At 34.5% G+C, this 26,587-nt stretch overlaps 3 protein-coding genes and 1 long non-coding RNA gene across 5 annotated transcripts; 2 read left to right on the top strand and 2 right to left on the bottom strand.

The window, feature by feature from the left end:
• Positions 1-4,442: 4,442 nt before the first annotated feature.
• Positions 4,443-5,228, bottom strand: LOC105454784. Its single transcript, XR_975053.1, has 2 exons — positions 5,138-5,228; positions 4,443-5,064 (listed from the first exon to the last, which is right to left on the bottom strand). It is a non-coding gene; the product is annotated as an uncharacterized LOC105454784 (long non-coding RNA).
• Positions 5,229-5,520: 292 nt separating this feature from the next.
• Positions 5,521-8,540, top strand: LOC105454783 (ubiquitin-conjugating enzyme E2 J1-like). 2 transcript variants are annotated; one of them, XM_011697659.1, is made up of 5 exons: positions 5,521-5,582; positions 6,569-6,774; positions 6,873-7,063; positions 7,471-7,588; positions 7,822-8,540. In XM_011697659.1, exons 1-5 carry the CDS (start codon positions 5,534-5,536, stop codon positions 8,068-8,070), a joined length of 813 nt encoding a protein of 270 aa, XP_011695961.1. In that variant the 5' UTR covers positions 5,521-5,533; the 3' UTR covers positions 8,071-8,540. The 2 variants fall into 2 exon arrangements, with proteins under 2 accessions (XP_011695961.1, XP_011695962.1); XM_011697660.1 differs by lacking the exon at positions 5,521-5,582 and adding an exon at positions 5,734-6,171.
• A 279-nt stretch (positions 8,541-8,819) lies between these two features.
• LOC105454782 lies at positions 8,820-12,293 on the bottom strand. The gene is made up of 7 exons (XM_011697658.1): positions 11,996-12,293; positions 11,294-11,345; positions 11,171-11,217; positions 11,048-11,081; positions 10,804-10,910; positions 10,591-10,703; positions 8,820-10,337 (listed from the first exon to the last, which is right to left on the bottom strand). The coding sequence occupies exons 1-7, from the start codon at positions 12,049-12,051 to the stop codon at positions 10,075-10,077; spliced, it is 672 nt and encodes a 223-aa protein (XP_011695960.1). The 5' UTR covers positions 12,052-12,293; the 3' UTR covers positions 8,820-10,074.
• A 4,986-nt stretch (positions 12,294-17,279) lies between these two features.
• On the top strand, positions 17,280-25,861 carry LOC105454808. Its single transcript, XM_011697693.1, has 12 exons — positions 17,280-17,310; positions 17,758-18,027; positions 18,459-18,927; positions 19,883-19,936; positions 20,093-20,114; positions 20,298-20,453; positions 22,303-22,588; positions 22,693-23,161; positions 23,926-24,025; positions 24,234-24,353; positions 24,707-24,862; positions 25,811-25,861. The coding sequence occupies exons 1-12, from the start codon at positions 17,280-17,282 to the stop codon at positions 25,859-25,861; spliced, it is 2,184 nt and encodes a 727-aa protein (XP_011695995.1).
• The last annotated feature ends 726 nt before the right edge of the window (positions 25,862-26,587 follow it).

The raw sequence follows: 26,587 nt of genomic DNA, 5'->3' as shown, positions 1-26,587 counted from the left end.
GTAATTAGATATTATGTATAACGCAAAGCATATTTCCTGTATTTCCTGCGTTAGTGTAAAGCCTCATTTTATCGTACATTACATATATACACACAACACACACACACACACATTTATGGATAAGTAAACCGTTTAAGCAGCGTCTCATTATCGTAACAGAATCGTTTAACTTCGAAAGCGTCTTTCAGGGGAGAAGCTCGCGCTTTTGTGCAGCTGAGCGCATCTACTGTAATAGTCCTTGTTTTTATCTTCTTTTTCCTTTTTGCAAGCGACTGAACTAAAGTGCTGTGTGTGTGACTCTCTTCGTGGCAACGTTGCGTTCCATACGCGAACTCGGTGGCGCACCTTTTTATTACGTATTCTTTAAATTTAGCTCTTACACTTAGCGCGGAATCAGGCTTCGTTCGACAAGCGAAATTCTTATCGGATTCTCAAGTTTAGCGCAACGATTTTCTCGTTATCACGGGACTTGTGTAAATTCGAAGGTAAAGACTTTTCGCGATAATTTTCCCGACTGCAAATGCAATGCGAAACAGCCGGGGAATTTTGCATTTTCTTTTCTTTATCATCCGAATTGTCCTCGCGACGATATCGTTATCGCCGTTGTTGAGGCTACACCAAGGCTCTTTTAACGTTATTTTCTCTAGTATATCGTTCTCATTTCCCTTCTCTCATTCGCGAAAATTCCGCGGAAGGAAAAAGAAACGAGGAAGGAGTGAAACTTCTTTCGGGGAATCTCCCCCTCAACGAGTCGCATCGAACGCAACTTAATCGAGTTTCACCGAGAGAAACAATTTTATGTACCTGTTACGACTGATTATTATCGTGTTGTATCCATCGCTGAGGACAGCGAGAGAGAGAAAAAAAAATACGTGTATATATGTATGTACATACATACACATGCCCCCCCGCGCGCACGCGTATGTACATATATATCTATATATATATATATATTATCGTACTGTTACGATTGTTTTGTAACTATCGTTATATGTCATTTGGCTGCTTGTTATACCGACGGCTTGCGATCGGCTGATTATACATCGCCTGAACCGTGTGTACATATCGAGTCTTAAAGGAGGGCACGCGTGCGTACGCGACAGAGTCAGGTTGCGCCACAGCGAGAGTTAGCTCTGTTTCTATTTGGAAACTCAGCTTCTCGAATTGACGATCCTCGCTCGAAGATTTTCCCCCGCTTTCATTTCTCACCGCCGTAAAAGAGATTCGTGTAAAAAAAGAGCGAAGCTCGCGGTTGCACGGATAATTTTCGTTAATGGATGACGATATACTATTTATATATATATATTACTTTGATCCTCGCTCAATATCGAGCGCTCGACCGGCAGTGACTTAGTTAATCGCGATTAATTACGCTAGCCGACATTTGGTACAACGAGGGGGCCCTTCGTCGCGTACGCACGCATCGTGGACCCGCGATTATTTAAGGCGTGCAACGTTCGCCTGCATATCACTTGCACGATTGTTTTTGCAAATGATGCGCGGAGGATAGGATACCTTAATGCTCCCTTTTATTAACGAACGACTGAAAACTATAAAAGAGCTGAGGCGTGTCCCGAGAGAGGTGTACGAAGGAGTCAGATCTTGTAGGTATATATTAATATCGCCCGTTAACCGCGTATTCTATTGATGAGAGATTCCCTTGTTCCGTCATAAATTTCCAATCGCCTCGATTGTATCCGATTGTGAAACTCGAGTGTAGGATATATTTCTCACGAATATTAAATTATTCATTTAATCTCCCTCTCTCTCTCTCTCTTTCTCTCTCTTTCTTCGACTGTTTCGCGCGGCAATATCTGCGAAGCACGGCGTGATCGCATTTCCCTATTTAATAACTGTACCTGTCTAAAGCGTGTCGTTTAATTAGATCTATTTTCTACGCTCTGTGCCAGCGTCGTGTTTGGCGTTTTACATGATAGATAGAAGGGTCCCGGAATCTCGCGGAAAAAAAAAAACACGCGGCACGTTGCCGTCCGGGACGCCGACCGGGCCGCAAGAGGAGAAAAGCACGTTGGAGATTGCGCGACACTTTAACCTTTTCCAAACAAAAGAGAAAAAAAAAAGAAATATGTAGCCTTAGACTCCCGTTTCTCTCGTTCCTTTTCATGCGAAGCGTCGCCCGGTGGATGTGACGTATCTTCTTGAGAATGGAAAAAAAACCGTACAGAAAAAAAAAATAATAAATACATCGGAAATATGTGCGTATGTGTGTGCTTCCCATCCAATTTTTGCAGATCTGCGAAGAGCCGGATTTCGGTGTTTACGCCACATTTTTCCGTAACGGAGAGGATTCGCAGGACTTGAGAAACTCGTTAGACTTGTCGATAAAAGCGTTACGACGAATTATAAATTGATCGACGTTAATCAATCGGCTATTAAGCGGAAATATATCTAGCGGAAGAAGAGCTTCTTTGCTGAAGGAAGTACGAGAAAACGCCTCTCGATCAAAGTTACTCTCCGTAATTTGCCGAGTATCTTCGCATTACCGTTTCGTAATAGAGAAATTCGGTAAGTAATTATCAAAACGCTCAAAGTAATGCATCCGGGAGCCTTCCAATTTAATGGTAAAGCCTGACGCGTCGAATTCTGTCACGCGACACATCGTTCTCCAGATTTTATTTTACAAAGCGTTCGAGTTTTTCGCAAAAATTCTTAAAAATTTGAGAAACGTGAGAGAGGAGTACCTTATTCAGTTCGTTCGTCACTGCACGCGTTGCTCTAACAATCCACTTGTAAGTTGATTGTTATGTCACAAAACGAAAGAGAGAGAGAGAAAGAGAGAGGATTCAAGGAGATGGTCCTTGGAGCACATCCATCGGGCGACGCCCGTCTCAGCAACGAGAGAGAGAGAGAAAGAGAGAGAGCCGTAATCCGGACTTAACTTCTCTCGCGGCATTCAACGACGATGGAAAAGAAAACTGTACATACACACGTGCGTTTATTATTAATCTACTTACTATTACGAGACCTACTCCTAAGATCTTTTGGCTAAAATACTTTATAGAAGCGAGACTCTGATCGCGCGTGGAGAACGACAAACAAAAAAAAAACAAAGAGCGAGGACTGCATCGCATTACATTGTTTAGCGCCATATAATATTGTGACTCTATCCCCCTTCTTAAGAAAAATAAGCGTATACACATATGTGCATAAGAATACATACACACGCATACGTGTATACGCTTATTATATTTGTTTATATATACATATACATGACACGCGCGTATATAGATGCATCGGTACTATTATTATTATCATTATTATTATGGTTACACGGTTCTTATCATTATTGATATCGTCTTCACTATTATAATTATCATTGTCGTGTGAAGAGAATACGATGAGTAATTATTATAAAAATAAATAAAATGAAATCTTACTTATACATAAATTATAAATACGTCATGATATATTCGATAACGATTAATTACTACGGTATAAAAACACATAATGACATTATTATTACTATTATAAATAACACCCTATTCCCATCTGTTGTGAATGTTTACGTTGTTTTATGATATTTAGAATATTCTAAAAATAAAGTCTATAATTTCCACGAATTCTCTCTATTGTATCACGTGTCGTTAAACACTTCCTGTTTATCGTCAAATACTCCAAAAAAGTAGAATATCAATATTATAATTATAATATTTGTCGCTATAGGGAGTAGTGACGTTAAAAAATAATTTTATGGAATTATTTATATACATATATTTAATATGAAAAAAACCTAATCAAGACCGGGAAAATTTAAACAAGATTATAACATCAAATACGACCTGAAACGAAACCTTAATGCTTTAATAATAATATTTTTGTGTGACTCTTACACTTTCCATGATTTAGGTAAACTGCGCGCCGAATATTTTGTCGGACTTGCGAAGCAGCTCCAAACTGAAACCGGACTATGTATAATATCACAAATTAAACTGACAAACTTAATAATTTTGATGCTAATGAGCATCTTATAAATTTTTATCTTTATTATTCAGAAACGAAACGTACGTGTATGAGAGACTAAATTTGGATTCGCAGATGAGAAAGATTTCGTATAATATGATTACAAGATTTTTTTTGAAAAACTTTCAATAATTAAAGTAACTTCTGAAGTTTTTATTATTGTCGGTTGAATAATCGATTCGGTCAGAATAATCGATTGTTTGGAAAAAAAACTGTTATTCATACATTTTCTAACGAAGCTCAAAATTTAGAAACTGTTTAGAGAGATGTGCTGAAATTAGTAGGATACATTTGACAGATAAACGAAGCTAATAACAGTTTAATAATTATGCTTAATATTACGGAAATTAGAAAAATGATCTATGATGTTATATAAGTAAAATGATAAGATCTCAAATGATCTTGATAACATGATTGATTCTTCTCAAATTCGATGAAAAAGGATTTAAAAGAACAATAAGAAGATTTGAGAGCTGTTTAATTGTGTTGTTTCCATTGAGACGTTCACAATGATTTATCATATTTACAATTATTTACACTTTTATCTATAAAAATACAAACTGCGGTCTATATAAAATTGTGTCGATAAAATTAATGCTTCATACTTATTATCGCGCGACGGCAGCGTGCTGTCGGCACACTGCAAAGCGTCAGTTTACGCGTTTCCGAAAGTATAATTGACTTTCATATTCTACTTTTATCTCACACTCAATGACCTTTTTTTTATCAACACAATGGTTCGAAAAATTCTTGCATTTAAGACGTCGATACCAGGAAACGGACTCGACCGGTGTTGTCCGACGGATCGAAATTCGTCAATTTCATGCGACGCTTATACTTGTGCCGTTGGCAAAGACAAGCGCTAATTATTAGTTTTCTGAAATAGATCAATTTCCGTGTTATATATATTTTATTTTAATGACTCTTTTTTATTGAAACAGCAATTCGAAACGTCTTCCCTTCCTTCTTGCATTTCAGGATGACAAATGTCAAAAACCGACGAATCATCTGACTGATCGAAATCGATCCATGCGACGGCTGTTGTGTCGTCAGCAGACTGCAAAGCGCTAATTATTACGCTCTCTGAAATAGATCGATTTCCGTGTTATTTTTTTATCTTAATGACTTTTTTTTTATTGAAACTGATTCTCGGAACCTTCTTATTTCCTTCTTGCATTCAGGACGACGATGTCGAGAAATGACATGTCCGACGGATCGAAATCCTGCATGCAATAGCTGTTGTGCCATCGGCAAACTGCGAAGTGTTGATTATTCTGAAATTGATCGATTTCTACGTCCTCTGTTTTATTTTAATGACTTTTTTTTTTATTGAAACAGCGATTCGAAACGAATTCCTTCCTTCTTGCATTCAGAACGACAAATGTCAAGGAAGAATCGACGGATCGAAATCCATGCACGATGGCTGTTGTGCCATCGGCAAACTGCGAAATGTCAATTAAATTGCGTCTGAAATAGATCGATTTCTACATCCTGTTTCATCTTAGTAACTTTTTTTTTATCGAAACTTTCACTCTTTTCTGCATTCAGGACAATGACATCAGGAAACGAAGAATTGGCGTTGGGAATCCGACAGGTTCTCGGTACGTCAACGATCTCTCTTTCACTCTTTTTCTCTTTCTCCTTTCTTTCTCTCACTCTCACTCTCTCTCTCTCTCTCTCTCTCTGCCAAGGCGCAAGCACAGCGCAAGGTCTCGCGCGGCCCTCGCGGCGAGGCGATAAATAGAATAGAAGCGACGCGAGCGCGAAGCGCGGCGAGGTTCACCACGTCACGTCACGTCTCGCCTCGGCACTCGCGGAAGTCACGGTGAGCGCGAACGCGATCGGTCCACGTCGAGAATCCGCTTCGACGAGGCCGAAAATCGCCCCCCTGGGGAAGATCGGCGTGCGTGCGCGCCGACGACCGAATATGTGAGCGTTATCTGGTCAGAAGTCAGTGCGTCGTCGTCGGTCATCGGTGGGATCGGTAGAGAGAGAAAGAGAGAAAGAGAGAGAGAGAGAGAGATTCGCGTGTGCCATCGTCGTTCCTAGACTAGAACGGCGCCGTATTCCCTCGTGTGTGCGCGCTCCTCGGCTCTTCGATCTACGGCCTCGGCGAGGGGAGAGAAAGGTGCCCCCGGGGGGAGTCGCCGAAGATGTCATTCGAGGGGAAGTACAACGCCAAGAGCCCGGGTGAGTCGGGGTTTTGGGATTGCGCCGGTCGAAACGCTTTTGTTTTGGCCCGACAGTTGTTCGGGCCGCCCCGCGCGGAACTCTTTGACATATTTCCACGAGGCCCGTCGCACCCGTTGGGCAGCCAGCGGGGTTGTCTTGTCAGCTAGCCAATTCCCGACACGCGCCGAGGTATCTCGTGTGTGTCGCTTCCCCGACGGTCCGTAGACCGTATCTATGCGCGATTATCCCGTGGTGACGTGACAGGATACCTTATGTATCGCGTTTGTAGCGCGTTGATACATGCTTGACACATGCCTGCTTGGTGCTTATCCGCTGACAGAAATTTGTCGAGTAACGTAAATAATATCTTTGCGGTGCATCGCGACCGTTGTCTCATTAAATGTATGTGTCTTAGCGGTGAAGAGGTTAATGAGGGAGGCGCAAGAGCTGCACGAAGCCACCGAGGAGTACTACGCGTCTCCTCTGGAGGACAATCTGTTCGAGTGGCATTTCACGGTGCAGGGACCGCCGTCGACGGACTTCGAGGGTGGTGTTTACCATGGGAGAATCTTGCTGCCGCCGGAGTACCCCATGAAGCCGCCAAATATCATCCTGTTGACAGTAAGTGTATATCCGAAACGAGTTAACTTATAAGTAAAATATGTATATGTTGTTTTATGTTGTTGTCATACACATGTTTTTTTTTCTCTTTCATTCAGCCAAACGGACGTTTTGAAATAAACAAGAAGATATGCCTGAGTATCTCTGGTCATCATCCCGAAACGTGGCAGCCGTCGTGGAGTATCAGAACGGCATTGCTGGCTCTGATAGCCTTTATGCCTACACCCGGAAGCGGCACGATCGGAGCATTGGATTACAGCACTGAGGAACGACAGAAGCTCGCTAAAAAGTATATATAGAAGTATATCCCGTGAATTCACAATAGGTCTGTTCTTGGTAGTTGAATTAGTGTACACTCATACTTAAAAAATAAGACAGACATAAATGTAAAGTTTGACGAAAGTGAGAAAGAAATTTTAGTGCAGTCCAGTGCAGCAATAAAGAACAGGCCTAATATTGCGAAAAATTGTCACGCACTCTTGTAATCGATCCTTGCACTCCAAAACTGGCACTAAACACAATAGGTCTGTTCTTGATAGTTGAATTAGTGTACACTTGTACTTAAAATGAAATAGATATAAATTTAAAGTTTAATGAAAGTGAGAAAGAAAATTTTGGTGCAGTCCAGCAATAAAGAACAGGCCTAATACTGCAAAAAATTGTCACGCACTCTTGTAATCGATCCTTGCATTCCAGATCGCTGAACTGGCAGTGTGATACGTGCGGCAAAGTTGTAAACTTGTTGTCGAAGAACTCGGTCAAGAAACCCATCACTGAGGAGGAGCAAACCATGCTAAAAACAATCGCTCTTAAAGTAAGCAGTTATGTCTCAAATATGTTTTTAAATGTGTATCCATTATAATGTACACAGTTGAATATGTTTAACTATTACACAATTAGGCATATATATATATATATATATATATACCTATATATATAGATATATATGTATATATGTACATGAATGATTATCATGTTATTACAAAAGCAGTAGATTAAAACGTCGCATTTTGCAAGAATTTAATCGACATTATAAAAAATTTATAGGCCGATGACTCACCTACGTCAGACGTGTTATTTACGGATAATACGGGAAATAACGTGTCCGAGAACGAGATACGGCACCGTAACGTCGAAACGATCCCGGCAGAAAATGCAGAACGTCAACAGCCTGAAATTATCTTGAATCGCGTGGAGACAATGTCCTCTTCGAACGATTTATTTTGGAGTATTCTCATCGCTTCTTTAGTATCCGCAATTATTTTGTTAATCCTACGACGATTATTTCTTGTTTAACTTATTAGGCTCTTCGCGAAATACAGGAATACACGTCATGAAAACAGTAAATTTTATACGCGTTACAGTTGTATTCATATTATCATGTGAATATCGCGAACCATCTGATTTTTTTCCACGAAAATATATGTAATACATGACGAAAGTATATGCATTAGTATATATTAGTACATATCCATATTGTTCGTATAAACAACATTCGTCTTATACATCCCGGATATTTTCATTTCGTTGCAAAAAAATAAGTTAAATAAATTTCCAATTTGATTGTTAATTTACACGTACTAGTCGCTTGTGCTTTCGTTTGAAGATATAGTATTGAAAATAAATCACTTGTCCAACGTTTTTATATACATTTTATTTTAGTATATTAAATGACATTGGTATTAAAATTGTATGTAGACTTTATCGTTTCTTAGGTATAATTAATAAATTTTGTTTATTTTGATAATAATTATTATTTTCAAATATTTTTTGTGTTTTGTCCATATAAATTCTTTCTATATACTCATAAAATTGTTATGTTTACCAGTAAATTGCATTATGTAATATATAGCCTAATACGATACTATTTTGTAATAAATATAAGCTATACAAATATGTCTGTGTAACTCTATAGCTTTCATACACTTTTCATATATGTATAGCCACTGTAATAAAATTTTAATGTGTAATATAAGAGCTGTTAGAGGAAGAGGATTTAGAGAGCAGGACTTTATCTAAATTCATTTTTTGTATGTACATAGAAATATAATAAATTAATTATTTATTAAAGCATATATAAACATATTCTTAACATTCATTACATTCCACTGGTGTGTGGCGCGACGTTCCGCAATCCCACACACCACACTCGTTTTTACATATTCATTGAATTGATATCTCTTTACGCTTTTGGTTGTGATATGATACTTTTTCTTCGAGAGTGCTTACTTCTAACATTCAAATATAAAAAAAAAAGTATTTCTTAAACTTGTATGAGGCATATTTAGATCGTTTGTAACGGCATAATAGAAGCGTATTAAGATGTTACTAAATGAAATATAAGTAACGCAGTCTCATAAACTATAGGAAACTTCATAATCTTTTATTATCTATGTTAAGGCATTCTACATCTCATCATTTACAGTAACAACTTCATCTTTATACATGCTTCTCATTACGATAAAATAATTCCTATCGGAAACTTTCTCCTTTTGTACATTTGCTATTCTTCCTAAATTATACGATCTGTTGCTGTGTGTATGTACTTAATATTGTGTACCTCTCAGATACTAAATCTCAGATTTAGAGCTAATACCAATAGCTTGAAAATCACATAAAAAATAATATGATCTAATGGACTCTCTTATGTACTCTTCTGTATACATCTTGTATTTGCATTATTTATAAACGATTGTTGTTTTAATATACAATATTACTTCATGTTTTACATTCAAAACAAATCATTTGAGTGCACGTACGTTAAGAGTTTGAAGTACAGAAGTAAAGTATGGCACAAGATTTTATTTTGTAGAAAATAATTTATTGTCGTACGGAAGTTGCGTGAGGTAAAAGCGAAACTAAAGCTTTATATTTATATCGCTAAAGTTTACGATAAAATTTTAATATCCCATTTTAACAAGCAAATGCCTTATCTAAAAATTGAAAACAAAAATATATTTTTTTATTTGTGTAGACAATTGTTGTACGTATGTACATACATGTTGCAAATAATTTCTAATTGCTTTTGACAGCTTGATGTTAATTCCTTTCTGTGCTACAGATTATTATAAGACTCTACATAATGTAGATATCTGCAATTCTGTATTGGACATGTTCTAAATTGTACAGTACACATTTTTGAAACGATATAAACGTGATTATATTGTTTCAAGAATAGTAATATCGAAATAATGTAATCTCCTTGCATAGAGTGTAGAGCGTTCGTTTAAACTCCACCGTGAATATCTTTATGATACAAAAATACAAACAATATCCCGTCAATTACAATTGGATCGTTTATCAGCTGGTATCAGCGTTAGTCCATTCACCCGTCTCTTTCAGAGCTCTATCCGTTAATCTCTCTATCTCAGTTAGAAGTTGCTCAGTCTCCATATCGACACATACCATATCCGGTTCCACTGGGTCCCATTCTAAGCTATTTGGAGTCGAGACTCTGGACCAAGGAGATGCTGTCAGACTGGAGGGCTGGCTGTTATCAGGTGACGTCTGTGTCAGAGAATACTCTGCATCTCCCTTCTCGTCCACGACTGGTGTCGGCATCCCTACGCGAGTACAATTTGTTTGTGTATCGTGAGATTTGTGAAAAAAATAATGGCCCTTCGTTCAGCGGAAAAAGCGGTTTTGCAATTGTTGCAAAATTCCTTAATATGATTGGTTTATTACATTTAGATCCATGAAGAATTAAGGGCAAGAACCAATCATGCTGAAGAGTCTCAATCACAACAGTTGCAAAGCTGCTTTCTCTGCTGAACGCAGCCGATGAATAAAAAAATAATAATAAAAATGACAGATTACCTTCGTGTTCCCATTCAAGGTCCAGCGATGATCCCGGAGTGGACGAAACGTAAACCTGTTGTCGTATCAGCGATCTTGCGTCAAGAACTTGAAGCGACATATCCAGGCCAGAACTGAAAATAATTGTATGATCATTTTAGTATGTCTTTCACAGGCGCAATTCCAGAAATGTTATCGGAGTCAAGTAGAGTTAAGAGTAGTAATGTAATCTACCTCGTAGAAACGTCGTTTCTGGAACTCAATCTGGCATACTTGTTGCCACCTCGCGACCATCTTCCATCTTCCAGTAATTCCAGAGTTATCGGGACTCCACGTTTTCTCTACGATTCACAAACACATGTAAAATTTCATAATGTAAATCAAGACACTTTCCGCGAGGAAAACGCAATAGCTTTATACATCGACTGTAATGTTTTTATCCTTCGTATACTAAATGAGGCATAAGCTATACATTTACCTTGAACCGTTTTAAAGATAGGAACGATAAGAGACTACATCCAGTACGCATGGCAGATAAAACGCAAAATTAATATCACAAAATCTAAGTTCGAATTGTAAATCAGAAATTGGACTTTTGTACCTTTTTGATCCTCTAGCTTGGTCCTCGTGCCCCTGGACGTCCATGAACTAAACATAAGACAGCAGAGTTATTTCTGCTAGCAAAAAGCACAGGGTGGAAACATTTTCTCTAAACGCTATGTACCTCGTCTTGCTCTTCTTCTTGGAAAGACATTCTGGTATGCCTTTGATAGAACCTGAACAAACAACGGGAAACCGTTGGAACAGTAAAATACGCTACGCTTTGTATCTAATAAGCTTAAATCTTAACTCCATAATGTACAGTCATGGGCACATCGGTTGCAACACTTTCTTTTTTATAGGTTTCAAAACGCACTAATATTTTGCAAATGCGGACCACGATTGGTGTTATTCTGTCTCTAGACTAAAGATAGTACACCATATGTTTGCATTTGCAAAATATTAGTTATCTATAAAGTATATACATATATTATGTATATTAAATATATATTAGAAACCTATAAAAAAAAGTGTCGCAACCGATGTGTCCACGACTGTACATACTAGGAAGACTCTCAATTGGAAGTAAAAAAAAAAAACATCATTAAAGCATAGAATTCAATACGTTTCTCGTAATTTTATTCACTCGTAGCATGTAACTTTAGTCGTATATTGATAAAATTATAAAATCATGACTCATATGAGTAAATATTGAAGAGGATAGCCTTTAACCGCGCAAAACAAGATTTGCATTTCACTTATGCAAAACAAGTCTTGCATTTTAATGCTCTTAAGAAAGATCTTTTGAATATTCAATGACTTCCTGCCAGATATACCCCCCGGGCGGTCGACGTGCGATTTCAATCGGACTCGGTCCAATTCTAACCTGTACGGCACGGAATCTGTGACTTTGGTTAAACAGCGGCCGAGACAGGCCCCCATGACCTGCCAGCCCACGGCGTCGCGCCGTCATCTAATTGCTATCGGTGTCCGGATGCCAGCGTTTCGGATGCCAACTCCACGTGTCACGCGACGACGGGAACGACGGCGTTCTTCCACCAGGAATTGCCCGGTGCCGTTGGTGTCTCGATCGGCCACGATCGTTCATCGTTTCCGCGCCATGGACGAACGTAAATTAAAGCGCTCGATCAGCTGTTACCCGCGCGGAATTAGAAACAAACGTAGGGAAGAAACATGGAGTACGCTGCGAATATTGTTAATAAATGCATCGAATATTGTTTGCGAGAAACGCGCGAAATTTGACATTCCACCTTTGAGAAAAGTACGTATTAAGGGAGATTTATTATTGCCACACTTTCGCAATACTAATTAATTGTCCTCGCACTGCGAGAGTATAACTGTCGTCCCGGAAAAAAAAATACCACATATAATTATATATAATTATATGCAAAGTATGTCCATATATGTTTCTTTCCTTTGTAAAATTATTCTTTGTTATAGAGAATAATTTTGCATTTATTGTATTCTATAAGAGATAAGTTAGTTGCAAAATCTTTTGTCTTTTATATTTCTTTTATTCTTTTCTCCTGGGTTACGTATGTTGTTTATTAAAGAAACTCACTCACTCTTGTAACAATCTTGTCACTGAGGACATGTAAAACCTTTGCGTTTAATAAAGTTCGCTTATAATTATTACACAGCAAATCTGTGGCTTAAATTAATTTTATCATTCTTTAATACAAAATTGATAATAATAAGAAAGAAACATAAAAAATAATTGAAAGAATAATTTTTATATTGTTTTTTTTTCTACAAAAAGTAGTTTGAAAAAATGAGAAAAATTGCTCATATATAATTATATATAAGTGATTAAAAATATACATATATAATTATATATATGGACAATTTTTTTCATTTCTTCAAGGTTGATTTTTTGTAAAAAAAAAAACAATGTAAAAATTATTTTTTTAATTATCTTTTATGTTTTCTTCTTATTATTATCAATTTTGTATTAAAGAATAATTTTATAAAGGAAACAAACATATATGGACATATTTTGCATATAATTATATATAATTATATATAATTATATAAGTTATATAAGTATAATTATACGTGGAACTTTTTTTCCCGGGATGGAAATCATACGTTGTGACACAACTGTCAAGCAGGATATTTCCGTGTATTACACTGCTTAGTAAAAACGTTTGTATATAAAAAAATAATCTTTTAATTTTATAGCATAAGTGTCACGCATGATTTTAAATTTATTTCTGTACATGACATAAAGAAAGATTATAATTGCAGTTAAGAAAAATTTACAATTTGCAATATATGTATATAAATATTTAAATAGTCAAGGCTTGATAATTAAAAATAAAATTAATACAGATAGTGGGCTGTGAGCCAAAGGTTGGTTGTTATTTTACTGCAATATTTAACAAATTTTTAATAATATAAACATGAATTAATAATAATAATGACGTGTTATTTATATTATTAAGAATTAAATATCGGAGCGAAATAACAGCCAAACTTTTGGCTTATAGCCCATTATCTGTATTGATTTTATTTGCAATATATATTTTTTTTAAACAATTATACAGGATGTTAATGCATCAACATATTAAGTAGTATGACTGGTTGTGTGACAAAAATCCGAACGTTACCCAAGTCCGTCATATTTGAAACGCAAATTTTATTAAGGTATAAAGGCGATCAGTAAGTTGTAATGATATACGTTTACGCCGTTATTTATCATCTACTTGAGGCGCGCCTGTCTCTGCAAAGTCTGCCACGCAACTTGTTATACTACCTAATTATATGTTAAGTAATACAACACTCTGTATATTCATTTGTATCAATTACTTTTATATTGATCAGCATGTATTTAATACATTGACATCCGTGGCGATCGTAGCGCAGATAATTATAACGTCTGGTTTCTATGTCGAGAATTTATAAGTTCAAATCTGATCAGAAACATCAGATTTTTATTATGCAATTGCAAGCCAACAAGAGTATATCTTGCTATGAAAATCCCTCTAATTAGGCCGTTCAGAATTAGCGTTAAAACTGTTGAAATTATTATCACGATAATTATTCTTATTGATGCAGAGCTAAAAAAAACGTTATTGATGAGGAAGAGGAAATATAGGAAATGAATTTTACGAAAATGACAAACTTCAATTCAAAATTAGCGTAAAATTTGTTTCTTATATTTCTCCTCTTCATCAGTAACATTGTTTTCTTTTTATAAGTAAAGTTAGATTTATGTCATAGTGCTTCGAAACTACACGTGCAGCAGTAAATCATTCTGTAAAGAGCTAAAATTATTTAGCTCTGCACCGGTAGAAGAATTATCGCGATAATGATTATTACATTGCTATCGCATTTGTATCAGATTTATGTTACATCAGTTTTAACTCCTAGCGAAATATAATTTTACATAAGAATAATTTTAGAATAATGCTAATCGTTTTCGGACGAAGCGGGTTTGATCGCTCCGGTAGCGATTAATGACGTCACAAGCTCTTCTTCAAGCAGAAATCTAAAATAGAGCATGTGACGTCATTAATCTCTCTCGGAGCGATTAAATCCGCTCCGTCCGAAAACGCTATAAGTATATTGGATTATCCCTTACGAAAAAGACGCACGGGCTAGGGATTGTAATTCATGTAGTTATTGTAATCTCTCATGAAAATATTACATTCGACGGACCACACGCATGTAGTTATTACAATACGAATATTATGGTGGCCAACTTATTGCAGTAGACACATTTCAAGGCATTAATATTTGTATGTGGTTATTGTAATATTTTCCTGTAGTTATTGTAGTATTTGGATTAGACGAATTACAATCCCTAGCCGGTGCATCTTTTTCGTAAGGGATTGACTTTTGTATTCATTACATAAGAATTCGTTGACAACATAACGTCAACATGTCATAAACAATATTTAAATGACATTAATCATTTTTAATTTTTCTAATATTTCTAGCACATAGTGTGAGGAATATATTAAGTAGGTTGTTATAATAATTTCAAATTATGTGGAAAAGCTTTATTTCTATTTTTATTCATGCAGCTATCTCATAGCACTTTTAGATGATATGCTGCACATTCTTTCGTTATCTTTTTATTATCTATAAGATATAATTAATTATGTATAATTATATGATTACTGGCATTTATATAAATCGTTAAAAGTTTCTATCTCTGCAAAATAATTTCATGAAAGCAAAATTATATTTGTGATTTAAGACAGTTCATTTTTCAAACAGACATATATTTAGAAGTGTTATGCTTTTATAAATTAACTTACCTTGCATATTTGAAATATTCTATTAAGATATAATTTTGTGTAACGAATTAAATTGTTTTACTAATTACTGCAAAACACGAGATTTTACTGAAAATATACTTTCGTGATTGCGATCTTGCTCTTTTCCAGAGATTGTTACTAATTATGTTATCTGTAACAGATGTTATAATAAGTATGAAATATTTTTAAGTAAACACCTCTTTGTCTTGACTACAGCTGATATAAATTATAAACTTAATTGGTTCGCGAGATTTTGTCGTCTCTTCTTATTTAAGTAATAACAGTTTCTTTCGATAAAATACTTATTATCAATTATGCGTAAATTAACAATAATATTGTTAGCAATAATGGAAATATAAATATAAAATGTAAAGACTTCTTTTTATTCTAGGACCGATATTTTGGCATTTTTTTATTATAGGTATTACAAAAAATAAAAAAATGTTATTAGAAAAAAAAAAGTATTATTGCGTTCCCCCAAGTCATTAAATATAATTAAAAGAAATCTTATGTTTTAGCATATGTAATCTTTATATCGGTGTTAATAAATGGAGCGACCATTGACTATCGCTTTTAGCACTTTGCGTTGTATGACATTTAAACTCGCCAATTTTAGGCACTAACTTTAGACGCTTGTAATTAAAGAATTAAAATTCTAAAAATTATTGTAATCTTAGAATTTTAATTAACAACATTTATTTGTTAATTAAGTTCTCCTGATTATCCGTTCTGGATAAAGTGAAAATAGATAGAATATTTTTATTATACTAAAATAGAGCCAAGTTTCCTATTGTAATAAAACAATTTATTAAAAAATATATCAAATTATTACATTAATATAAATATATTATAATCGTAGTACAAATATAAAGTACAATATATTAATATGTTAATATATTTAATACCGTGTACACAACACACAATATTAAACGTAGAATTAAATGCAGAATTGATCAAATTTCTTGAAGTTTTTGAAGAAACACAATTTTGCATTAATAAAATGCAAATCTTGTTCTGCACACACATACACCCACGTATAAGTCTACAAAAAATGTAGACTTACAATTTCTATTTATTATGCTAATAGTAAGAAACTGGCATTACAGATTATTTCAAAATTTTTATTAGAATGTATTGTGGCTAACAATCAGTCAAATAAATTTACTAATTTACAGAATTTACAGCAATTAAGTGGATATTATATTAAAATATACAGGAAAGATACAGAAAATTGCTTTGGTATACCTATGTTGAGTCTGTTATATTTCACTGTAATGTATTAATTGCACATTTCACTGAGGAACGCTGTCTATAAACTGAAATGCCTGTCTCATTTAGTTGTCGCAATACCTCAGTACTTCGTCTCGCCATTCGTTGTCTTTTCCACGTTGCTATAACAATGCGTCATTATCGATGCCCCGCCGATAAACTTCACGATGAAACTTCGTGGCGACGTGACGTTTTTGCGTTATTATATTTTTTTACGTTATTATAATTACGTTATAATTTCCTTAACAATTAAGTTTCGCAAAAAATCCAAACTGAAAAAAGAGTGACCGTGAGTACGATGTCGAAGAAACGAAGTGAATTAATAATGAAATAGGCAATAAAGAATATGAAGAATGTTTCATGAATAAAAAATATAAGGATTATTTCATTTGTTTAGGAATTCATAAGCTTGCCGATTAGCAATGGGCGATGCGATATGATACGGCAAATGCGCGTAACGACATCTTTGCGATATTTATGTGAGATCCTGCACTTTGCATTTTAAATTTATTACGAAAGTTTCGACGAGCATTCGTAATTGTCATCCTTTCCGAAGAGTAAGGGTAATTGATTAAAAAAGAAAAAATACATGTCAGTTTTCATGCAGTATCGGACATGGATAGTTCTAAATATGACGGATATGCAGGTTGATTATTTTTGTGAAATTGCATTTTGATTTACAGATACATAAATCGTATAAATGTCAAATTTGTGATGCTTTCAATTATGTCACACTTATCGACAAAAACGAGATAAAACGTGACCAAAGATTTTTTTTATTTTTAACTGTCTATTATATGTTTAAAATATTATATGTGAATTCAAAGATGTGTAATGCAAACCACAGAGTGCAACTGGGTGAAAAAGCACGTTCTGTAAAGTGAATATACATATAAGATCACAGATTCATGCAATTTGCATGACACAATTCGTTACAATTTAGAAAGCATGGAAAAAGTGTGATTTTAATATATAATGAAAAAAATAATGAATTTAATTTGTAACAGTGTTAAGTAGTAGTTATATTTACAAATCTTTATTAAAGATATAATACATGTATTATATGTAACGTCTCTCGGTTAATTATATACAGATTTAGAATGGGCCATCGGAATAAATCGCTTTACCTTGCAAATGATCGGTCTGTGGCCTGACGGGAAATTAAGCAGTCAACAGAAATTTTGGGCGAACGTACGGGCTTTCATTATTTTCACTATGTTGGTCACCGTGTTTGTCATACCCTCGTTATTTTCGCTGATAAGAATCTGGAATGACATGGAAGCATTAATAGACAACCTACAAATTATGTTACCTGTGATTGCGGTTATCATAAAAATCATCATTATGTGGCTTCGAAAAGAAGGTAGAGATCAATTATTTATCGTATCAATGTTAAAATAGTTAAATCCGATTTAAGCTTTCATTTGAGGAAATTTAAAGTTCTGATTTGTATTTTTATTCTTACAATTAGTCAATATTGGCTATATTTATTTTGTCGTTCAATTTTTTATGATAATTCAGATCTCGGCTAAGAAAGATTTTGAAGAATGGAACAACAAATGTCATTAAATCGTGCAGATAACAAATTTTCAATATACCTTTTACTATTTCTGTTATGTCGCTATCGTGATACCTGTTTTAACACCGTATAAATCACATCTCCGATAAATATAATATAATTACATCTCCGATTTACGACAATCTGATTTTGTTGCCAATACATTCTAATAATATTATATATCTCCGATCTATAACAATCTAATTTTGCGCCAACGTTTTTGCTCCTGTTAAAAGACCTCATATCGGTCGTGAGCATGATCGTGGCAGATTGGACCAAAGTGAAGACGAAGGAGGAACGCGATACCATGATAAAGCAGGCGAGGATCGCGCGATGGTTCGGCGTGTTCGGATGCTTCCTGATGGTAGAAGCGATAATCATCACTGTCGTCCTGCCGTGTTTCGGCTACTCCATGAGATACCTGACGAACATCACGGATCCGGGGAAGCCGTTACTGCTGCAAACGTATTACTTTCGCGACATGACGCAGAGCCCGTACTTCGAAATCGCCTTCGTCGCGCAGGCTCTGGTCATCATAATGGCTGCGTTCTCCTACACCGGCATCGACAATTTTATGGGTCTGGTGGTTTTTCACATATGCGCTCAAATGGAAATTCTCAAAGCGCGATTGCTCAAGCTGAAAGAATGTCAAGACTTCAATGTTGGACTGTCGACGAGCGTCCAGAATCACATACGTCTTATCAGGTTGCAAATCGGGTTTTCTTAACTACGAATTGCCATCGACGTAGATCTGTTAATCTTAGAGCACGCTCAAAGCTTCAAAGATGCGGATTCTCACATAAAGATTGCAAAGATATCGTTACAAGCGGTTGCATATCGTACAGCCCGTTGCAATTAATTTAATCGCAAGTTTATCAGTTGAATGAAATGATCCTTGTATTCCTCTTTTTTTTTTAATTATGACAAGAGAAGAAATCGAGTCATCCAAATCTAACGCTAACGAGTTCGCGTTTTATCAATTAAATTGATATTTTTGCGTTGTAAAAAAGCAAGTAATTTTTTTCGATATAAATAGTCTGTTGAAAATGAATACAACCACGAAAAAAATTTATAAATAAGATTAAATAAGATTAAAGCTTTACAATGAAAAAACATCCCGCACAATAGAATGAGTTCTGATCTGGTCAAAGGCACGAAATTTATAAAAAATGATTATATAATCAGAATCTCTCTTTCTCTCTGACTCTCTCTCGAATGATTTATATCTTACGAGACATTATATAACTTTATAGGGCCATCGATATCGTCGATAATACATTCAACTTAATGCTCTTGGCATTATTAGTATACTTCTCAATATTATTTTGTCTCCAAGGCTTTCTGCTAATTAGCGTAAGTCACAAAACGAATCTTATTACTTTGATAAGTAAAATCGAGTCAAATCAAAATATCTAAGTACATATAATAAGATATCAGAGATTCGACGTATTACTTTGAAAAAATAACGCCTCTAATTTGTATTTTATAACGGTAAATACGGTAAAGTAAGAAAAGGAATGTAATCGTATTACTTTAGAAATATAATCGAATTACGTATTACTTTGAAAAATTAACTTCTCCAATTTGTATTTTATAACGGTAAATATGAAGTAAACAAAGGGAAATATAATCACACAAATGAATGTTAATATATTTGTAGATCATCGATGACGGTGGCAATGTCTCCTTCGCGCGAATATGTTGGCTCATATCGGTAACCGTTAATACGTTCGTTCATATGTTACTTTACTGCGTGATCGATGAAAATCTTATTTCAAAAGTGAGCATTATTTCTTTTCATTGTATTTTATTATTCTACCTTGTTGTATCATAAATCACTAGTACATATTAAAATTGGTTATGAATACAGTGCAAAATACGAGGTTCTTTGTGTACGTATGAATGTGCGTGCATATATATTAATTAAATTATTTTTTGAGCAATAATATTAGCTTTCGATTCTACTGCAATTTTTTAGCGCATTAATTAACGCACAATGACAACAGCGAGCATTTTATCTTTATTGTATGTGAGAGATTTTGACATAAATTCTTATTTAATAATGTGTAATGCAGTGTGAAGGCATATATCATGCGGTGTATGACTTCGCTTGGTATTCGTTGAAACCGTATGAGGCCAGAAATCTGATGCTAATAATGATTCGTGCTAACAAACCTCTTTATATCACCGCGGGGAAAATATTTCCAATGACGTTATCCATGTTCTGCAGCGTAAGATAGCCTCTACTATTGTTTTAGCTAAAAATGTTATATAAATATAATGTTATATAAATATAATACGGAATATTGGATCGCATTATTTAAATTATGATTATTACAATACCACTCATTTTTACTACTGTAATTCAATCCTTTTATACTTTTATTTTCAGTTGATCAAAACGTCAGCCGGATATGTATCGGTATTGCTCGCCAATCGATGATATTTCGACATTGACCAGGGCAATCTTCGGAGATCGAGGATCTCATCATCAAAATCATTTTCGCGATGCAATGAAAAGGTATGTCAAGCTCAATTGGTGCGCCAATCGAATTCGTTTTTTTTTTCACTAAAGAAATAGAATTGCTGATTTTAATGAGAGTAACACCTCAAGAAGAAACTTTCATATGTATAATAAACCATAATAAATAATCATGTTCGTATTAAAAATGCTGTAATCATTATTAGTAGTATATATTTGTCAAATGTATCCTAGTTGATTCGAAATTTTGGAAAATGTTAAAAAAATATTTATTAAAATACGTAACACTATTAAAATTAATATAACGTTATGTCCATTATCTTTTATAATATATGTATTAATTTCCCTTTAAATTTGTACTTTAGTCCCGACGCGCGAACTTGTTAATTTTTATTTTGACGTATAATGCAATAGCACACTATATTTCAAACAATATTGCTAATGAATTAACGTTACTTCTTACATGCTTCCACATCAATAATTGTTAGCTAAATGTAAATGTGAAACACAATTTTTCTTATTTTTCATTGCACTATGTTAACCAGCACGTTTTTTACTTGACGTATGTTCATTCTACTTTATTAACTCCCGTGACGATTAGTCTACTTCGCGCTGCTGTCTCTCGGTCTTTTCACGCTGCTACAAAACACATATCGTCCGACGCATCGCGTCGCGCAGCTACGTGGCGACGCATTAATTTTTTGTGTTTTAAGGATCGTTCAACGAAAAAACGTCGGTTTGAGCTTTAGAAAATGCAAATTGTTGAAAAAAAGCGAGTTTTCGAAGGCAGAAAAGAAATGGCAGGATAAATTAGTAATGAGCGTCTTAGGAACATCGAAGGGCGTTGCACCCGTTTTAGATATTCATAGACTATTCAACGATGCCGCAGGAGGGCCACACGAATTCGTTTCTTCGAATGAGAAATTGCGTCCCCGCCGTAAAAAAGACGTGGTGGACATTAATATCTGAAACATTTACGAGGTGTCCGTACTTTGCACCTGACCACCTGCATTTCAGAACTTTTTCCGTGAGCATGCGTAATTGCACGTGCCCCCTGAGAAGCAAGGAAGAATGTTGAATTCATAAAAAAATGCCAGTCTCCGTTTAGTCTTGGACATGGACAGCTCTAAAGAAATAGCATACGCAGGTGTATAAATTTTTATATAATATATGTATATCGTTAAATCGCTAAGTTTCATTGAACATGTAATGAGCAAAACCGTTTGTGACACTGACGTGAATTTATAATTTATATATTTTTATTAGAATATTCGAGAATTCGCAAGAGTTTACGGTATGAACTGTCTTATTATTCGGTGATACAAGATGCCGTTTTCATTAATAGAATAGAATTTGGCAGATTTTGTTGAAAACATTGAGCGAAAATTATTTTCACGCGAAACATATTTCAATGTTCATTTGAGAAATTTATCACGAACCATCATGAATTTTTGCGTCTTTTCTCAATATTATTAGCTAATTAATTATTTCAAAAAATAATACCATTATAAAAATTTTGATTATTAATTCAATTTTGCTTGTGTTACTAGTTAGAGATTTATTTATCATTTCATATCTGTCGATTTAATCAGTAACAGCATGGTAATTATGTAGACTTAGACTGGGCGATCGGAATAAATCGGATTTCTCTGAAGATCATCGGCCTCTGGCCAAACGAGAAGTACAATCGTTGGCAAAGACTTGTGTCTAATCTACGCGCCATCATTATTTTTTTCACCATGTTTTGCGTAGCGGTAGTACCCGGAATAATAGCGTTACTGAGGATCTGGGGTGACATGTTGGCGATGGCAGACAATATGCAAATCGGTCTTCCCTTCTCAGTGAGCGTCATGAAATTTATGATCATGTGGTTCCGCAAGAAAGGTACATCTCTCTACACTAATATACATATAATACCGTTTACTGTGTAATATTTCACTTCTCAAAGCGTCAATTCGATCCGTATACTTTCGCATTCTTCTCCAAAGATCTTGAACCGGTCATAAATATGATCGCGGAGGATTGGCTCAGGACGAAAACTGCGCAAGAACGAAATATTATGATAAAACAGGCGAGATATGCCAGAATAATGGTCATATTCGGATGTATCATGATGAGCTTCGCGTGCATCGTTCTCATCATTCCTCCTTGCTTCGGATACACGATGAGATATCTAACAAATCTGACAGACCCGGGGAGACCGATGCTGGTGCAAACGTATTATTTACGTGACATAACGGAGACCCCATACTACGAAATCTTGATCGCCGCCCAGGCTACGGCGATCTTAATGGCCGCGATTTCTTACACGGGTCTCGACACCTTTCTGTGCTTGCTTGTATTCCACATATGCGCCCAATTGGAGATTCTCAAGAATCGAATGCTCAATTTGGACAGCTTCAAAAACTTCAGCGCCGGATTGTCCTTCATTATCCAGGATCACCTACGTCTCATTAGGTTGTATTAAACTCGATTTATAATTTACGTACTTTTTCACTACAGTGTCATTTTTGTTCCAAACAATATTGTATAAGAGAAGACAAAAAAGGTATAACAATTTGGTTGAAGTTTAATGAACTGATGAAATGAATTAACTGATAAAGCATATCGTGCATGTTCGAAGAAAGTTCGAATACATTCATCTTCGAAACAATTCGATTATTACATATATATGCTACCATCAAAATCCATATTCCATTAAAATCCGAATTCACTAGAATGGTTGATTAGACGTAAAATCGAAAACCTATGTGGACAGTACAATTATAGACCTCGTTTCACCCCGCAAACAGGAGAGAGGGCGGAGTTGGATCTCGCTACGTAGAAAATTGAAAACTCATGTGAAACAGTATAATTGTAGACCTCATTTCAACTAAATTTAAAACTAGTTTTAACTAGTGAAATCGCGGTTTTAACGATTGTGGATTTTGACGGTAACATATATATTATTACATATATACCATATGTTATTTATAATACGATAATTACGAGATTATTGTTACACATGTTAGATATAATGCGATAATAATTACTACACTGTATAATATATATAAACTTGTGATAAGTTTGCATAATATTACGATATTTTAATTTGCATCGCTTTAACTTTTTATGTCAAACAAATACGTCGTTTTCGTAATGCATACAGTAATATGCTTTCAAAGACTTTTTATGTAATCGGAATTACTCGACGTTACAGTATACGATTTTTTAAATCGTAGGTCTGTTGATGTTATCGACAACACATTCAATTTGATGCTTCTGACACTATTAGTGTATTTCGCTATGTTATTTTGCCTGCAAGGATTTCTGATAGTTGCCGTAAGTTGGTGAACGAAAGAAAAGAGAGTTATCCCTTTTTGAAATAATATTTTTCGATACGAAGCGGACGAATGATCTTAATCGCGATCTCACAATTCCCCGTGCGAAACATATACACATGTCCCAACGGAAAAGAAAATAATTGTAAGATATTAGAATGAACTTTTAAAACAAGAACGTCGATAGAAAAATATGTTAACCTGTCTAGATGATTGATGGAAGCAGCGATGTTTCCTTTATGCGAGTATGTTGGCTCGTTTCGATTCTTATTAACACATTCGCTCACATGTGTCTGTACTGCGTGGTCGGGGAGATTCTTATAGCCAGAGTAAGTGCTTATCATTAGTACAAATAGATAGTATTACAAAACTAGTGCAATAAATAATATTACAAAGTTGCAGTGCTCCTTTTGTTAAATTGAAAGAGCAGATATTTTTTAGAGATCACGATCTATTTTGACACTTTACGCAAAAATCGCTTCTGAATTCGTCGCTTCTGTTAGTAGTGGAATTAATCCCTAATAAAAAAGAACTACTAGTGCAGTGAATATACCATTGAAATAGTAGTTTCATTGCTAAACCAGCAGTGCCATTACTACATTTCAGTAGTGTTTTTACTGCACTAGTAGTTCTTTTTTTTACGAGGGAGCGTATTTGATGATGCAACAATATTTATTTACAGGCCGAAGGAATATTTTATGCGGCGTATAACTACTCGTGGTACTTGAGGACGCCGACTGAAGCCAGAAATTTGATGCTGCTAATGATTCGCGCCGAAAGGCCTCTATATATTACTGCGGGCAGAATGTTTCCCATGACATTGTCCCTATTTTGCAGTGTAAGATGTCCGTTCGTCTATGTGCTCATACAAATGCGATTGACTTAATTGAAGATTAATTTATCGAGTAAACCCGGCATTATTTTTTATTAATACATAGTGCGACAAATAATTTTCCGAAATGGTGCTATAAATATAAAACAAATTGAGTTTTTTTAGTTTTCTCTTTTTCTTTATTCAAAATATTCTCCTCCTGATTCAATACACTTTTTGCAACGATTTAACAATAATTTAAATGACTGCTCTAGTTCATTTTGTTTTATTGTCTCCAAAGCACGCGTCACAGCCTGCTGAATTGTTTCGACATCTTCAAAATAGCATCCTTTTAACTTTATTTTCATTTTGGGAAATAAAGAAAAGTCACATGGCGCTAAATCAGGCGAATACGGTGAATTCAACACGCAAACCTAATTTTTAACAAAAAATTGAAAGGATGCTATTTTGAAGATGTGGAAACAATTCTACAGGCTTCGACACGTGCTTTGGAGGCAATACCACAAACTGGAGCAGTCATTTAAATCATTGTTTAATCGTTGCAAAAAGTGTATATTGAATCTGAAGGAGAATATTTTGAAAAAAGAAAAAAAGAAAACTAAAAAAACGCAATTCATTTCATTTTTATAGCACCATTCCGAGAAATTATTTCTCGCAATGTGTATATAAAAATTGAATTATATTAATTTTCTTTTGTTCAATACGTGAGAAGAGAGATTAGAAATTAGCTATAAATTATAAATTACAGTTAAAAAGTTTGTTGTAAGTATAGTTATAACTGATTAAATTATCAATTAAATTAATCAAAGATAATTATCCATTAAGTATATCTAAATCCATCCTTATAAAACTGGCAAATTTATTTCTCATTTCGGTTTATAATTATTTAATATAATCATTTATCGCGTCCCCATCATTTTATGTATTTAATATTATGTATTTCTTCTTTTTCAGTTAATAAAGACATCGGCCGGTTACATATCCGTATTGCTCGCTAATCGATAATTTTTCAAATCAATCAGAAATTCAACAAGGATATCACGGTCGAATAAAAGGGGCAAACTATTTAAATGAACAGTGCGCAATCATATCTTATTATATGTCTATAATTTTGAGTACCATCGTTATTTGGTAGAAAAACATATTTTCGTATATAGATGTTAATAATATAAAATATAAAATATATAAAAAAAATATTAAAATATAAAAAAAGTATAAAATTATAATAATTATTAATAAACATAATGTTATAATCATGAATTACGTAAAAAAAAAAAAAAAAAAGATTGTAACAAAAACATTTTTATGCTACGCCCAATCCAAAAATTAAGTATTACAAAATATATAACGAAATATCGATATGTATTTGCTATATCTATAAATTATAAACTAAATTATAAGTTCAAAAATATACATATATTATAATAGTGTCATAATATATTTAACACATATATTTACATAATGCATTTAATTAATATTATCATTGTAACGTCATTTGCGTTACTCGAAGATAACAAGATTAATTTAAAGTTAATCTTGTCAACTTATCATTTTCGCTAACCACAATGCAAAAAAGGATCTCCCTCGATCTTTTTATTTTTCGTGAAAAAAACTATTAAATTTGGAATGAAAGTGCATCTATAAAGTTAAAAATAACAAAGACAACGTTATACATTTATATGATTACTGGCGGTCCCTTAGAACTTTAATATACATATATATATATATATA

This window comes from Wasmannia auropunctata, unplaced genomic scaffold (assembly GCF_000956235.1).
Source record: "Wasmannia auropunctata unplaced genomic scaffold, wasmannia.A_1.0 LD335975.1, whole genome shotgun sequence".
Classification (NCBI taxonomy): domain Eukaryota; kingdom Metazoa; phylum Arthropoda; class Insecta; order Hymenoptera; family Formicidae; genus Wasmannia; species Wasmannia auropunctata.
Note: the sequence above shows the minus strand (reverse complement) of the source record. Positions and strands in the feature narration are given on the sequence as shown.

Bases quoted from the DNA above. Each gene is read 5' to 3' on its own strand.
- LOC105454782 (XM_011697658.1), bottom strand. From the start codon at position 12,051: ATGGGGGCCTGTCTCGGCCGCTGTTTAACCAAAGTCACAGATTCCGTG. The intron at 10,704-10,803 runs GTAGATTACATT...AATTATTTTCAG, and splicing joins AGAAACGACGTTTCTACGAG to TTCTGGCCTGGATATGTCGC. The intron at 10,338-10,590 runs GTAATCTGTCAT...GTACTCGCGTAG, and splicing joins CCTTGAATGGGAACACGAAG to GGATGCCGACACCAGTCGTG.
- LOC105454783 (XM_011697659.1), top strand. From the start codon at position 5,534: ATGACATCAGGAAACGAAGAATTGGCGTTGGGAATCCGACAGGTTCTC. The intron at 6,775-6,872 runs GTAAGTGTATAT...TCTTTCATTCAG, and splicing joins CAAATATCATCCTGTTGACA to CCAAACGGACGTTTTGAAAT. The intron at 7,064-7,470 runs GTATATATAGAA...CTTGCATTCCAG, and splicing joins CGACAGAAGCTCGCTAAAAA to ATCGCTGAACTGGCAGTGTG.
- LOC105454808 (XM_011697693.1), top strand. From the start codon at position 17,280: ATGGATAGTTCTAAATATGACGGATATGCAG. The intron at 23,162-23,925 runs GTTGTATTAAAC...TTTAAATCGTAG, and splicing joins GATCACCTACGTCTCATTAG to GTCTGTTGATGTTATCGACA. The intron at 24,354-24,706 runs GTAAGTGCTTAT...ATTTATTTACAG, and splicing joins GGGAGATTCTTATAGCCAGA to GCCGAAGGAATATTTTATGC.